At 35.7% G+C, this 17,673-nt stretch overlaps 1 protein-coding gene across 1 annotated transcript in view; it reads right to left on the bottom strand.

The window, feature by feature from the left end:
- The window catches only part of LOC125659741 (probable sodium/potassium/calcium exchanger CG1090), a 40,689-nt gene extending 27,672 nt beyond the window's left edge, over positions 1–13,017 (bottom strand). The window contains exons 1-3 of the mRNA XM_048891505.2: positions 12,262–13,017; positions 4,626–4,823; positions 1,688–1,788 (exon numbers count right to left, since the gene is read on the bottom strand). Coding sequence (XP_048747462.2) covers positions 1,688–1,788; positions 4,626–4,823; positions 12,262–12,412 — 450 coding nt within the window. The 5' untranslated portion in view covers positions 12,413–13,017. The remainder of the gene's footprint in view (positions 1–1,687; positions 1,789–4,625; positions 4,824–12,261) is intronic.
- Between the last annotated feature and the right edge of the window lie 4,656 nt (positions 13,018–17,673).

Below are 17,673 nucleotides of genomic sequence, written 5' to 3'. Positions count from 1 at the left end.
GCATCTGTGACAGATATTGATGAACAGAATACTAAGGAAGGAAGAGGGGACAATACAACATGTACATGCTTCAGCCATTTCCATGGTGATGGCACACAAAGTGCACATTTGAACTGCAATGAAATAAATAAAGGAAATAATAAAAGGAAATTCATGATCCATATTTATTTCACATGATCCTATGATCGGGTCAAGTGTGCATAAACATCCTATGTTATGTATGAATAGCAAACCATTGTTAAATCACATAGACAAGAGTTTAGAAGGATGTGTATCACACCAAAGAAAAGCTGTTATGAATGGATGGAGGAGGATATTATGTGTATATACAGTAGTATCTTAAAATCTGAAAATTTGTAGATTTGCTTTATCTGGTTATAGTAGAAAATAATCAGGGAAAAATTAAAACCCTTTCAAAATTCAAAATCATATTCTTCGGATCAGTAGCCACAGGTTTACCCCTCAGGAAACCATCTAGTCAGAGACGTTTAAAAGGACCAGTCAAACGTTACATGTATCCATCATTTTGTGATATACCTGTGCATTACTGAGTTTTATCCTGCCTCTGATAGATACCTTGAAATTTCATTGGCCAAAACCAATACTAACTATAAACGATGATATTTTGCCTTTTATACTAACCTAATATTGCCAATATGTCCCTTCCATGTGATTTACTCACCACACATGTGTACTATGACACCATGGGAATACATATACCTATAGTCACTAGAAATTTGTCAACGAATATTATGACATCATAGGTAAGAACATTTTAAAGTATTATTAACAAAACAAATTTATTTTTTAATTTACAGTTCGTTGAAAAACTTGTTTTTATTCCGTTGTTGTTGGTTTAAATATTGCAACCATTTTTTCATTGTTGTACATTTGATAAGCATCATGCATCATGATTGCAGTCATTATGACAGTTGTACCTGTACATTAGAAAATCATGAAGAATGAATAATGTCAATATGCCTTTAATCAATGCATACATAAAATCATCAGCAGGATAAATTCTTTATATAAATTGGACATTTAAAGAAATATGGGGTCATTGAAAAAAAAAAGCATATTGGCCCGGCTTATGCCTCGTCCAATGTGAATTTTTTTCAAGGACCCCATATATTTCTGTATTAGCCCTCTAGTATCTACATACAAATGTAACTAATAGAAACCATCTAACATTGGGTTCTACCTGTGCTATTTTCTGCTAGTTTATACCTGTGCTATAAACACAGCTAAGACAGTTATAGCTACCTGTGCTAATTTGTACCTGTGCTGTAAATACGTCTATGACGGCTGTATCTACCTGTGCTATTTTGTACCTGTGTTATTTTGTGCTAGTTTGCACCTGTGCTATTTTGTGCTAGTTTGTACCTGTGCTATTTTCCATCTGTGCTATTTTGTGCTTGTTTGTATCTGTGCTATTTTGTGCTAGTTTGTACCTGTGCTATTTTGTGCTAGTTTGTACCTGTGCTATTTTGTGCTAGTTTATACCTGTGCTAGTTTATACTTGTGCTAGTTTGTAACTGTGCTATTTTGTACCTGTGCAATAAATATGGCTATGGCAGCTGTAGCTACCTGTGCTATTTTGTACCTGTGCTAGTTTGAGCTATTTTGTACCTCTGCTAGTTTGTACCTCTGCGAGTTTGTGCTAGCTTGTACCTGTGCTATATTGTACCTGAGCTATAAATACGGCTATGACAGCTGTAGCTAACTCCGGGGCAGAACTTCCAGCAGCCATCAAGGTGGCACCTGCTACATCAGATGGAATGTGGAACACTAAATGTAGAAGAATACAGAAAAATAAAAGCTATATATTTCCCAGCATTGATCGTGGGACATACATGTAACACAATGTTCTATATACATTTTCTTCTCTATCATCATAGTAGTGCTTATATTCATTATAATGCACTAAATTTTAAATGCAATTACCTTAATCTTGACCTTTTAGTACTTTGTAATTACCTTAATCTTGACCTTTCAGTACTCTAGGTAACTATGAAGTCTCAATCTTGTATAGCTCAAAAGTTATATAGCCAAGCCAAGACAAGGAGACAGGCAGAGCAGAAACAGTACCCCTAGCCCCAGACCAAGAAGACAGGCAGAGCAAACAACACAAACAGTACCCCTAGCTAGCCCCAGGCCACGACAACAGAGACAGGCAGAACAGACACCAGAAACAGTACCCCTAGTTCCAGACCAAGAAGACAGGCAGAGCAAACACCACAAACAGTAACCCTAGCCCCAGGCCAAGACAACAGAGACAGGCAGAGCAGACATCACAAACAGTACCCCTAGCCCTAGACCAAGAAGACAGGCAGAGCAGACACAAGAAATAGTACCCCTAGCTAGCCCCAGGTCAAGACAAAGAGACAGGCAGAGCAGACACCAGAAATAGTACCCCTAGCCCCAGGCCAAGAAGACAGGCAGAGCAGACACCAGAAACAGTAGTACCCCTAGCTAGCCTCAGGCCAAGACAACAGAGACAAGCAGAGCAGACACCACAAACAGTACCCCTAGCCCCAGGCCAAGACAAAAGAGACAGGCAGAGCAGACACCAGACACCAGAAATAGTACTCCTAGCCCCAGGCCAAGACAACAAAGACAGGCAGATCAGACACCAGAAACAGTACCCCTAACCCCAGGCCAAGAAGACAGGCAGAACAGACACCAGAAACAGTACCCCTAGCCCCAGGCCAAGAAGACAGGCAGAACAGACACCAGAAACAGTACCCCTAGCCCCAGGCCAAGACAAAGAGACAGGCAGAGCAGACACCAGAAACAGTACCCCTAGCCTCAGGCCAAGACAACAGAGACAGGCAGAGCAGACACCAGAAACAGTACCCCTAGTCCCTGGCCATGACAAAGGGATAGACAGAGCAGACACCAGAAACAATATCCCCCCCCCCCCCCCCCCCCCCCCCCCCGAATTGTCTATCTCAGGGGTGTCAAAATAAATTAAGTCATGAAATGTTGTGATGATCACTGTATGTTCAATCTGACATTCAAAACTGTATCTCTACAAAATGATGGATGCCACATAATGTTTGATCATCATGAAGATTAATTGTTCTGTCCATTATTAACCACAGATATGCATAAATTTACCATGGAATGATATTCCCCAAAACTGCATGTAAATATCAATCCACCCACAAGTCTTAGTCGGACACGATCAAACATCAATTATTGAATAGTTCAAATGTTCACGATTAATGGTCTTTGTATGTTCTACCTGGTACAGGTTACAATGTTCTGACTGGTATTTCAATATCCCCTGATGCATAACAATGAGCCTTTGTACATGATTGCTCACTTTATTCACAAGCCGTCCCCAACAAAAAATAGTAAGCTTACACATTTTTATATTTTGATAACATCTGACTTGTCAACATTAAAACTTTTGATATGATCATATATATTATTAAGAATTCAAATATACATTTTTATGATAATTAATGCAGAACATAAAATGAAAAATACTCTAATAAAAGTACTGCCTTACAATATATTTCATTTGTTTAACTAAACTACACCCATTGTTTATGTCACGTGCATACCTACATACAATTATAAACAGTAACAGTGTCAAACTTAGTCCAATCTCATTGTACTTGTATGAGTATAAACCTTAAACTTGTTGAAGAATATTGTTTTCAAAGAAAATTTTCAGATATGCAAAATGAGAAAAAGTGAGCATATTTAATAACAAACAGTTATAAATTTCATGGATTTCTTACATGGCATGTTCGAGCAACGAAATAACGTGATATACATTATATGTAATAAGCATTTTATGTGTAATTTATATACTCCCTGAACACTTAGTATTACGCTTTTGCATCAGCTGAATTTGGGCAAGAAATTTACACATTCACTTATGCAATCATGGGCATTTGCTCCACACCCTGAGTGTAAAACATCGCTTTGTGCCTTTCTGTGTGCGAGAGTTCTCTAATCAAGGATTAGGAAATAGCTCAGATGCATCTCAGATCTCATGTAATCAGCCAGACTGTACCACGAGTTCTACAGCAGTTCAAATCCCCAGTTTTTTCTTTTACCGAGACATGTCATTAAAAGAACCTGTCAATATACAATACAATATCAAGTGACCGAATGACAGGGGATGCTTACTTCTCCTAGGCACCTGATCCCACCTCTGGTATGTCCAGGGTTCCATATTTGCTCAACTCTCTATTTTGCATTGCTTATAGGAGTTATGAGATTAATCACTGTTTGTTATCTTCACCTTTAATTGATGAGATTGATCACTGTTTATTATCTTCACCTTTTGATGAGATTGTTCACTGTTGGTTATCATCACCTTTTGATGAGATTAATCACTGTTCGTTATCTTCACCTTTTGATGAGATTGATCACTGTTCGTTAACTTCACCTTTTGATGAGATTAATCACTGTTCGTTATCTTCACCTTTTGATGAGATTGATCACTGTTATCTTCACCTTTAATTGATGAGATTGATCACTGTTTGTTATCTTCACCTTTAATTGATGAGATTGATCACTGTTTGTTATCTTCACCTTTAATTGATGACATTGATCACTGTTCGTTATCTTCACCTTTTGATACAGATGATGCAGTAGCTACATACCATTACACATGATTTCCAGCGATGGGACAAAGTAGTCATCACAGATATAAGCAAATGCTGCAAACATGTACACAGCCACCAGGATGTGAAGGATGACAGCGCCCCCTGCCCGCTGCTTCTGGGTGAAGAGGCCCTGGGGAAACTGCTTAATGGCACGTGGGGTACAGTTGGCCAAAGAGTTCAACTTCCGAGAGGCACCTGAAATAAAATCAACAAATTGATCAAACCAAAATTATTGCAATTAAATTTTATGCTGTTCAGGCCCTATAATTATACATATTGGTTTTTTTACTATTCATTTCAAATTTCACATGATCGAGTGACACATGCATAATTAAAGACTGACATTTCTCTCTCTCTCTCTCTCTTTCCCCGCATCAGTATCATATACATATAATGCTTTACAGATGAATACACACCCTAAAAGCATGATATTTAGTATAATTCTAAATCAATTTTACATCCATCACTGTTACTATGGTAACTGAATGTCTAAACCTTATGTATATATATACATGTAGCAATTAAATTACAATATGATCAATATGCACATATATTTACATTTCCAATCTTCTCGCCTTTGATGTCTTTACATATTGCATGTAGCCTAATGATAGCCATTTTGTCATGGATGCATTCAGCAGTTGTGAACATTATGAGATGATAATCTTAATATAGTACATTTATTTCAACGACTGGGACAGAAATGAAAGTAGAACGTAAATTATGAAATAAACTTAATTTTTTTAAAATACAAGAGGATATGAACTACAATTACATTTATAAGTACCAGTACAATGATATTTATTTCTGAACTGAACACCAAGACAATTAATTCCTAGTAAGACAGATTTTCATCAAACACACCATGCATGCATCCAAACACCTAAACTGCACGACCCTATGGAACAAGACACTAGGATATGTGACACGTGGGCCACAAACTCGACAGGACCTCGACTCCTGAAAAATCTGAAGCTGATGTACCAACTAAGCTATCACGGATCCTTCCTCTTCGCAGCCAAGGGTGACGATACACAGTGTTTCCCTTTTAATTTCAAATTCATTCGAAAGCTGAGCGGTGAAGCCAATCAGATGGCTTCATCAATTTTAAGTTTTCATTTCGTCGACTATTTTTGCCAAGTGTGAACGCGAAACACTGTGTATCGTTACCCTTGGCTAGCTAAGATGCGAATTCCTATAAAAAAAAAATTAAACACCTAAAAAATAATTTCACAAGATTAAATTTCCTGCAAGTGAATTGTTTGTAACAGATGTAAAACAACACATTTTCTCAATGAGAACTATTATGTATTCAGAATGTGGAATAAAATCTATTGACATATGTACAATAACTTTGTATGTAGAATACACTTAGTCTAGACTAGTGTATATAATATATTAGCTAAAAGTGACAACTCCATTCAATTCCCTGTTGCTAGGTTACTGCATCTACGCAACTTAAATCATAATTTGGAATATAAGCTCCCTGTTTTTCAAAGTATCAATTTTCCTCCATAAAAAATAAGGCAAGTTTTCAGAATACATTGGTTCTGACAATTAACATCATCTATTCTGAAGACATTGGACCATCGTCCTAACAGAAGAAATTTTTTAATTAGTCCACTGATGCCCTTCTCTTATAATATGATGTAAGGTATGTTACTTAATTAAATCACTACTGAATGCATCATGGAACTTTCTTTGGCATACACAGCTGTGCATGATTCTAATTCTAAATGCCATGAATAGGTAATGATTTTAAGCCACCTGATTGTGCAGAAATCTCACAATGAGAAAAATCAACAGTGTTGAAAACAACCTTACACCACAAGAAAAAACAAGATGTGTTTGTGAAACACTGATCCCCCACCCCCACCCCTCAAACCCTGGATTACAGCAAAGTATAGAACCGGGTCAAAGGTCAATGTTAAGGTCACAAAGTCAAAGATTTTGGTGACAATGGAAAGGTTTGCCATAAGAAATACACAAACCAAATATGAAAACTCTATCTTTTAAAGTGTAAAAGTTCTTAGGGTCAATGTGAATTGAATAACATTAATTCTTATGACCATGTTAAAGTTTTATGCCACAGACAGAAAGAAAGACAAACAGGCATAAAACTATAGAGTTAGAGTTCCATATATCCTGCATTCAAAAACATTTTGGCTATTAAGGAGTTATGCTACACCAGAGAAATTTGATGTAGATGAAAAGTGGAGGATATGTACAACAATATTTTGAAGTTGAAACTTTTCAAATTTACTTTATTTTGTCAAACAATACAGTTTTAGTAGAAAATAATCTGGAAAAAAATTAAAATCCCTGCTGAACTCCAATCTGCAACCTACAGTTCAGCAGTTGGTATTCAACCCTACTGAGCCATTCGGCTAGGTATTGAAATTGAAAAGGAAAAGTCAAACATTGCTGATATCGATTTTTTCATCCATGTTTTTACAGGAAGTCAGCCATTATGACGATGTAGAGTACTACCTTAAATATCAAAATTAACACTGCATGGTTTGTTCTACCACACACATATAATCAATTAATACAATTAAAACTAATCTAATTTTTATTGGGTTCCTTTTCATATTCATTCAAGAAAAAAAAAGAACAAAGTTTTGTATTCATCATTATAAGATTTTTTTCCTTGCTGTGAACTTGAACTGAATACAGGATTCATAATGTGCATTTTGTATTTACAACCATATAACAATTGTTACAGTACAATATTCAATGAAAACTACATGATGCACTGGTTCTAATATCGGGGGGGGTTGGGGGGGGGGGGGGGGGGGTTGGGGGTTTGGGGTTGTTTTTTTTTAACATTAAACAGTAAGTCACACTTCCTCTTTACATCAATAATTTGGAGCATACCTACATGTATATCAAAAATGTGCCTATTCTGGTCCTACAAAAAACTACAATCAAAAGTAGAAATAAATTTGCTAGCTTTGATATTTATTTAGATTGAAGACTTGCTGTTAGACTGGAACACGTATCACCTGGTTCTGTGGGGACCACACTGATAACGTGTGATAAATTCCAGTGGTTTACCAAGCATGGAGCTCAAAAAACCATGGAAACCATGTGGTGGTCACATTCAACAAGAAAGATTATTGTCATGTGTCATAATGTAAATAAATAAGCTAAACTGCTAAAACCATGACATTTTATAATCCTTAAATATACTGTTGCCGCCTGCATTCTTTATGACAAGTTATTTTTAAATCATCAAATAAATAAATTTTAAAAAAAAATTAAACCCAAAAAATTTGTCAGCTCTTTTTTATCATAATGTATAATATAAAAACAATATCAATTTTACAAATCCATTTAAAGTTTTAATTAAAACTGTCAAATTTGCAAGACTATATATATAGCACCCTTTCATACATGTATAGTTCGATCTATGTCATTATATTACCATGCGCAGTACAACTTGTAGTATTTTTTATTGATACAGTTATAACTTTATAACCTATGTCAAATATGAAATCTTATTTGTATGGGATTAGCTACATAACTTTATTTACATTGATATTTACAGATGGTGCACTTATAACAACCTGCTACATCACATCGCAGCCCCTACTTGTATATTAAATTGTAAATGGATACACACAGTTGTAATAAGTATACACTATGCATGATAAATTCGGCAACAATGGTAGAAATTGATGCTATAGATTTTAGGGAGGTACTTCTGCTGTTGATATAATTCATTGAATTAAACATATTGTACAAAACTGTTACCCATCCTACAACTCTGTAATTTAGAATTAATTGTATCAAATAGAGTGATGATGAAAAGCTCTCTCTGTCAGTATGTGTCCCTCTACCTCTTTCTCTCTCTCTCCCTGTCTGTCTCTCCCTGTCTGTCTGTCTCTCTCTCTCTCTGTCTGACTCTCTCCCTGTCTGTCTCTCTCTCTCTCCCTCTACCTGTCTCTCTCTCTCTCTCTCTCTCTCCCTGCTCAGTAGTGGATTTAAAGGGGGGCACAGCCCCCCCCCCCCCCTAAAATTTTCAAATTTAAGATAATTCATGGTATCTTGTTTAGAAAAATGTTCTAAACGATAAAAGAAGCAATAATTTCTTCCACTCCCAGAAAAATATATGACAAAATCTTTTGATTTCTTAAATTACTCTATTGCAAGAACTTAATTTTCTCCATAAACCCTTAAAGACCAAGAAAATTAGCACCCTTGTCAATCAGGAGAAATAAAGCTTCAGATAGGATGCTAGAAATTGATGGACATTTTGTTACTAGTCTTTGTGTATACCTTATCTAGCTATCTTATCTGGTGATCCAAGTGTCCTTGCAATCTTTTGATGCCTACTGTGTTAATCCAGCTGCATAGGGAAACGGTTTTGGCTTTTTCATGTAGAGATAGTCACACAATAAGAGTTATAAATTTTGCATACAAACTTTCTGTCTGCCTGTCTCTCTCTCTGTGTCTATTTCTCTCTTCCCCCCTCTCTCTCTCTCTCTCTCTGTCTATCTCTCTCTTGCTTTCTCTCTGTCTATGTCTGTCTGTCTGTCTCTCTCTCTGTAGATCTGTAACTCTTTGTCTGTCTCTTTCTATCTGTTTATCTCTTTCTTCCCCCCTCTCTCTGTCTGTGTCTATCTGTCTCTGTGTCTCTTTGTCTGTCTCTCTCTGACTGTCCATCTGTCTGTCTGTCTCTCTCTCTCTGTGTCTCTTTGTCTGTCTCTCTCTCATTTCCCCTAGTTCATTCAAAACCATGGACTTCTAAGGAGTTAATCCTGGTAAATCCTGATTAAACATGTACATTATCCCTACAAATATCAAATTAAATGACCACATTTGAATATCAATAAAAAAAAAATCATAACAAAACTATAACTGAAGTGCTAATCTGGTTTTCATGACAGGATCACTTTAATGGTTAGGTTTGTAAAATCAATATATCAGCGATAATTTTCCCATCCGGGATCTGTGATGTTAAACAGATTACAAATCAATAGTGCAAATGTCATTTTTACAAGAACCTCACTTAACATTAATACATGTAATATATATTTATCTTCATCCAAACACACTAAAATACATGCATTCAAAGCATACTAATTCAAAATAACAATTTTACCTTTTGAAAGCACATTTAAGAAACCCTAAAACAACTTTTTTAAAAACCTGGCCAAGATGAATCACAAAATATAATACGGTATAAAGAATATTAAATATTTTGTTTGTATAATCATGTAATAGCAACATGGGGTAATCTCTGCATAATTGATAATGCTAAGTATAAAAATTACCCCCATCTCAGTGGTTTCTATTATAATATATAATCATGTGTATATATATACCCCAATGATACCTTTATATGTATACCAAAAACAACTGGATATTTATTCCATAAATAATGAACTAGCTTCGAACTGATTTTGATATTTAAAACATTTAATTATATAAAAAGTGATGATATGGGTGTGCATTGTAACCCTTGTTTAAATATCCTCATGCAAATTAGCCCCCCCCCCCCCCCCCCCCAAAAAAAAAACCAGCAGAAATAAAGGAATCCTACTGTATATGTAATAATCTGTTGTCTTCTGATTCCTCTGAGTCTTAGACCATTCTGGTACCAAGAAAAATCTTGGTTAGAACCTGACATTAGATTAGAAGTGAAAGCCATAGCTCCTTAAACAACGAGGGGCCATACAGTGTTACTGTACGCAATGAGAGATTAAAAAAATCTCATTTGCTATTTATACAGCCGTAAGTCAAAATTTGTGGCACTTTACCTAAAACTAATGACATTTCTGCATGAGTGAAAAATTCTCCAATAGGGCAGAAAATAACATAAAAACAATCTAGTGAATCGGTATATCCAACACTTAATTTTGTTAGCCTGCACTGATGTGCCACTCGTAGAGATCTCAGAACATGCTTTCATCATACTCAAAAAGCAATAGAAATTGAAATACTCACTACAGTCTTAATTGAAACAAACTTCCAAGAAATATATTACTCATTTATGAGAATTAAATAAACGACTAGTGTCGCATTTCACAGTATGAATTAATAATACACATTTGATTTAATCCACACCTTTAAAGTAAAAAATTTTTGACATAATATAATATTGTTATGCTTCTCAGCATTCATTTTTATAGCCATCATCTGACAGCCTAGAGCCAGACCTTCAATGATACTAAGATATCTTTGACTTTGAAGTACACACGATTTTTAGATATCATATTACCATATCTACCAGGCAATTGTCACTGAAACAGCTCAATATGGTTACGGGTTATGTTCTTTTTTTTTCACGCACTATACACTGTGAAAACTAATAGTCATGCAGCACACCCTTTTATTGCATGAATTGGAAAATTTGCAACTTTCCGGAAATTTGATGAAGCACATCTTAATATTATATACCATTATTCATTATACTACCATGTGTGTATGTCACCATGGTATAATCACTAGTTGTCTAATAACTTGTACCATACTAATCTCTCTAATTAGAAACAATCTTTTTACCTTGCTTCTTAATTCACACAACTTTGGAGAAGATTGTGATAAAAGATAAATTGGAAGCTCATAGTCTGATTCTTCAGGTCGTGTGAGGGAGTTCTAAGCTGCAGCAATATCAGGGATTAGATGACAACATGGATGAATGACATCAGAAACCAGGGGGGATTAGATGACAACACCAATGAAGGACATCAAAAGACATTACCTACCAATTAGTGGTATTAACTTGGCACATAATATTGGCTGTTTACAAGACCAAACAACTTGTGTTAGAAAATTAATGACAGCAGACAAAACAACAAGAGTTTCTGACAGATAATGATTATGGACAAGTGCCCTGTTCTTAAAGAGATAAGACAAGTCATTTGATGGTCAACCAAGTATACACATATAAATACATGTACATATACCTGTGTTATTTAAAAGTATCTATAATTTACAAGTGCTATATTCTCGAAGAGATAGACAGTCATTGGTCTGGACCTATACTAAATATGCCCAGCCTTATTTTTCTATATTTTAGTTATATGTATACTTTCTATTGTATCCATGAAGTTATTAAAGATACAATATTAATAATTCACAAATTCATTGTCACATTGAGAATTTTTTTTTTTATTGAAAATGAATTCACTTGCAGTTGATGAGATGCAACCCTTAGCTACTCTAAGTGTTCTCCTGAGCCAATAAAGAGCCCCTACAGAATCATTATCTACTGCAATGTCATATAGTGGTTGAGAATTATAGAGAATAAAGTGCATGATGCAATGTATCAAACATTGCTGGGGGATTTAAATTGTTAAAATTGGATTTTTAACAGTCTGTACATGTTACGATATGATGTACATGATGTATCATTTTGCAGCATCACAGTTCAATGAAGTAAAGTGTGATCTGATTTTCATGTGACAACTTATTCAAGACTTAAATACATGCACATATATACTTTCACTATCTCTGGGGTTCCTGGCATTGTGAGGGTCATGTTACTCAATACTGTAGAATTTTTGGTGGATCTATCTATAAATCATGAATTAGAAATATTTGGAAATTGATGATGACGATGATGATGATGATTGATTAGTGTTTCTGGACTACGTGTGCATTTGTGATATTAAAGTACACATACCCCTCGTTTCCCATGATTCAGCTCCCATGACAGCATCCCCTGGAGACCATTCCAGTATTTGCATTTCTCTCACAGCCACAACAGACAGGAAAACACATGATAGAACTGCCACCGCGAAACCAACAACCAGGCGAATTTCACCCTTTTTCATCCTGTAATGACTGCCGAAAGCAAGACGTTCCCACACGTCCGACTACACATGAGACATTATTGGATCTGCTACTGTTTACGTGATGACGCGAAGTTCGGACGAGTTCAATTTTCAACTGAGGGGGGATTTATTTGATTGAAGTATGTCGTACTTTAACTTAGTCTCGTCAATACCTGGTCACTTTGTTTGACAAAAAGCATTCAGAATCAGAATTATCTATAGATTTTCTAACCCAATCATCTTATCACCTGTATATATACTTTTAATCATTTATGGTTCAAAAAATTTCTCATTTGTTATCTGCAGCACAGGAAAATAGCCAATTTTCTTATGCCGGAACCTAATGTTTGACACACGTGGGTTTTTTCTTTTTTTTTAATTTCCACCACGATTTATTTTAAATTTGTCTTTTAAAGTAGGATTGAAGAAACATTTTTTAATACCTGTGAATTTGACGGTTTGAATATCTCATACTAGTAAATACCCATAACTACAACAGTACATTGAAGGATACTGACATCAAGAAATGGGCGCTGTTTCTAATGTAAACAATTGAGGAAATTCGAATTTCGGGACTGTCATTGATCCAATACTGTCGTATCTGTGACAGCATGTCATTCTATCAAAACACACACTCACTACCACATATGTACTGTACTTTCACTTCTAGGCATAATCATGTTATTCGCACCGCGCGATAAAGTGTAAGATTTAGAATATGCAAATTTTCAAAACATTCAAATATGGCACCGGTGAAAGAAGTATAAATTAAAACAACCTTGTGGGTGATGGTGGGGGACATTACGGAATAAACTGCGGTGCGAATAACATAATTATGCCAACTTCTAGTAAAACAGCTAGTTTAAGTGACTATGACTGATTTTTAAAAACATAAAAGTACGATGGGTTTACAACACTGGAGTTCAGGATGTTTATAGATATAAGGAGAAAAATGAGTTAATGGTTGGTTTTTATTATTATAATTATTTTCTATTTCATTTATTTATTTTTCATCCATTATCAAAAACTCATATAGTCTTTGTATTCTTAAACCAAAGAAAGATAACTAGAAAAAGAAAATGGACTCAGACATACGTAATAAGCATACATATCTGAATATTCGAGTATTCTTTGACTATTCTATCAAAATTTTTGAAAATATCAATTTTGACATCCTTAATAAAAATATGTAACGATCGCTCCTTCATCATATGCTCGGTATTTAGAAAAACGTAACAGGCGTTGGGGTATTGGGGACCACCACTGCTACCTACGGCGCAGAATGCTATTCGATCACAGGTTAAAATTCACCCGTAGCTGGTGACGTCTCTTTGTGAGTGAAAATTTGTCGAGAAGGAACAACAAACAAACAAAAGAAAACAAACTATAGAACCAGTTTACCATACAGTTAACATCATGTTCCTTCTTCAGGATGCGGTTAATCTTCTGCTCATGTTGTTGGTATTGGTCTTGTCGTCTGTTCTACCCTCTGGTTTCGCTCTAGCCGTGACCACCGTATCCTCAAGTTGTTTTTTTTTTTTTTTTTTTTTTTTTTTTTTGTAGTCATGTGAACTGAAATTACCCAATCTTCTCTTCAGCCTTTACCATTTTCAAATCAGCACTGACCGCACTATCTATAAATCAGCTTGCTCGTTCTGTGGTGGCCGATGTGTAACCTCTTCTAAGTCAGCTTGCTCGCTCTGTGGTGGCCGATGTGTAACCTCTTCTAAATCAGCTTGCTCGTTCTGTGGTGGCCGATGTGTAACCTCTTCTAAATCAGCTTGCTCGTTCTGTGGTGGTCGATGTGTAACCTCTTCTAAATCAGCTTGTTCGTTCTGTGGTGGCCAATGTGTATACTCTTCTAAATCAGCTTGCTCGTTCTGTGGTGGCCGATGTGTAACCTCTTCTAAATCAGCTTGCTCGTTCTCTGGTGGCCGATGTGTAACCTCTTCTAAATCAGTTTGCTCGTTCTGTGGTGGCCGATGTGTAACCTCTTCTAAATCAGCTTGCTCATTCTCTGGTGATCGATGCGTATACTCCTCTCCCCGTATTCACTCTTATCTTGAAGTATGAAGAGGTGACGATAACGTACAGTGATCAATCTTATAACTCATACAAAGAATACAACATTAAGAGTTGGACAAACACGGACTCCTGCATGTATTAGAGGTAGGATCAGATGCCTAAGAGGAGTAAGCATCCCCTGTTGACCGGTCACAATCGCCATGAACCCTATACCTTGATCAGGTAAACGGAGTAATCTGTAATCAAAATCGGTATATCCAGTTCCTCCTCCGTCCTTTAAATATGACTGTCGCTTCAAGGCACAGGCAATTGCATCGCTTGGGGTCGAATTTACTATATAAAGAGTAAAGGTATAGAACTCTAAATATAGGGTACCCAAGTTAGCCGATGTAAAAACAATAAATTAATTGATATAAAATTCTACTTTGTATTTTAATTTATTCATACATAATCAATCTACATTACTACCAAAGTTCATCCCGAAATTCCGTATACTTCCCAAGATATGCAGAAATGAACTCGGAAAAATGCCTATTATTTTTTGGTTGACTTTTAGCTGGGCCCTGACACTATACGACTACACAGAGTGTTTGAGCATTGCAACAAGCTATCAAATAGAATGTGCAGCATAAAATATCATTTCTAAAATGAATTTCTTACCCCAATTCATAAAACGAAGTCCGTAATAGCTCCAAGTGACTGAAAATTTTAAACCGTCTCTACTTTCATTTAACACAGTCATTTTCATCGGTGCCATCATTGACATCATTATTATCAATCGTCAAACACCTGTGATAATATGATTTAGATAAAAATAGACATAATAAGACATTTGTATATTTATAAAGACTTGTTATTAGCATAATTTATGTACTATAATGAATCAATATTGATAAATATTAATATTTGAGTCTCTAAATCGTTATGGGTCCTTCCATCTCTTTTGGGTAATTAGTCATAACTACCGTTCATGGTGGGGATTGTGAAAGTACAGACGGTTTAAAAAATTTCAGTAACTTTCGGCTAACTTGGGTACCCTATATTTAGAGTTCTATACCTTTACTCTTTATATAGTAAATTCGACCCCAAGCGATGCAATTGCCTGTGCTTCAAGGTAGACAAATGCCTCCGTATCTTCTACTTCGTTCTTCCTGAATTGACTCTCGCTCGTTACATGCGTAAGTCGCTTTGTATTTATTCTCAGCACAATTCACTTCTCATTATTGAACTTTATAGTGCTATACCCCAGGCTTTCCCCTTCACCTTGTGAGATTTGCTCTGAGCGTGCTCGTACTTCAACATTAAGTCGTCGACAAAGTCTATATCCTTTAACAGTTGGTTTCAGGTGCCATCAAATCCTTTTTTATGTGTCGTCTTGTATGGTGGTAAACACGGGCACTGGAAGTTAATGTAAATATATAGTACATGTATGTGCATGCATATAAAAAAAGCACATACTATATATTTACATTAACTTCCAGTGCCCGTGGTGGTAAAGATAAACAGGATGCCTGCCTTTATACATTCCACCATATCCACATTACCACTGCCCGTTATTGTGCACTCGGGTGCATCGTGTGTACTTGAACTCGACCATACATTTACTAGCTTGTAAGATATACTGTCCGATGCAATGATTTTTGTTGATCGAGTCAAATGGGGGTTTTGCAAATCAACGAAAAGGGTGTACAAAATTGTTTTCTACTCTTCATCTACTCCATGATAGTGCGGAGGATGACGATGGATCTATGAAATCTGACTTGCTCTTTCCTGAATGGCATCGTTTACTCCGTTTTTTCTGATTCTCACAAAGATGACAGTCCCCACAATCTTAAGTGCTGAATAACGATACCAATCTTCTCCAGATATTATATTTGTTTCCAATGATTTCATTCCTTTGCCTGGTTCCTCGCCATCACATACCTCCCTGAGTACCCCTGTGTGCTCTGTTACTGCTGTGTCGCCGTTCAACTTGATTGCATGATATGTCCATCTGTGTCCAGCGCTCTCTTAGTCTCGGTCTTCTTCAGGGCATCTATTCAAAAAATAAATCTTGTTAACATACTAATAAAAACATCTTGGGTTTGTTTTTGTTTTTTATTTGTGATCAATATATTGCTTGTAAATGATAGGTGTAAGTGAGTGCAAGGAACGATAACTCTGGGTAGAGATTGGTTCAAACCCTTATGTATTATCAAAACGGAAATTTATTTTTTATATTTCCATTTTACTATCATTTCTTTCGGTATTCTCAGCCGTTAAAATGATATATTTACAAGATTCATACGCAAATTGTTTACAACTGCTTCGCATTTATGCGGAAATTGCTATCATTATAATCTGAAAAGATGTCGAAGGCAGAAACATTGGAAATGTAAATATTCAATATATGAGAACAGTCACCTGCAAAATTGTGACCCTGGAGTCGACAATTACTAATTTATCAATGCATGGCCTTGTGGGGAACGAGAAGATTATTCCTTTGTGTAAATTGTGGTCAAGTCCTGTCCTCCGGGGTCATTATTTGAACAAAATGAATATATATCATATTTGATACTCGAAGATAATTTCATATCGTATTACATGCAATTGACGAAATGTACATTAATTTCGTGTTTCTTGAGAAGAATCAATAAGTTGAAAGATTAATTCATAATATACCCAGAATATTCCTATATCCCTATATAATACTTCAATCTAATTAGAAGATTAATTTTTCATATACCCAGATTATCCATATATAAAACTTCAATCTAATTTTTAAAAAAAGATTAATTCTTCATATACCCAGAATATCCCTATATCACTATCTACATGTAAAACTTCAATTGAATTAAAATCAAATCTTCTCTAACCGTTACACTGGAGACGATCTGATTTTAATTAGATTGTATAAAACTTCTCACTCACACCGCACCCCCTCCCCTGGGTCTACATCTTTACTCCATAAGAAAGGTTGTACAATGCATGCAGGGGTCGATCTCTCCAGAATCTCGTGATTCTAAGAAATATTTTTAAACGCATGTGAAACCTGCTTTCTAAGGGGAATGGCATGGGACCTCGGTTTAAATCAACTTTACATATCATCACCCATGGATGCGTTCAAGTTTAGTCGAATTTTTTTTTTTTTTTTATTTTTTTTTTTATTGTTTTTATCATTTTCAACAAATACATATACACCTTTTACTCACACTCTCATACAGATTAAAGAAAGCGATATAGACAACTACATGTAT

Source organism: Ostrea edulis, chromosome 9, assembly GCF_947568905.1.
Source record: "Ostrea edulis chromosome 9, xbOstEdul1.1, whole genome shotgun sequence".
Classification (NCBI taxonomy): domain Eukaryota; kingdom Metazoa; phylum Mollusca; class Bivalvia; order Ostreida; family Ostreidae; genus Ostrea; species Ostrea edulis.
This window is presented reverse-complemented; position numbering and strand designations above follow the sequence as displayed.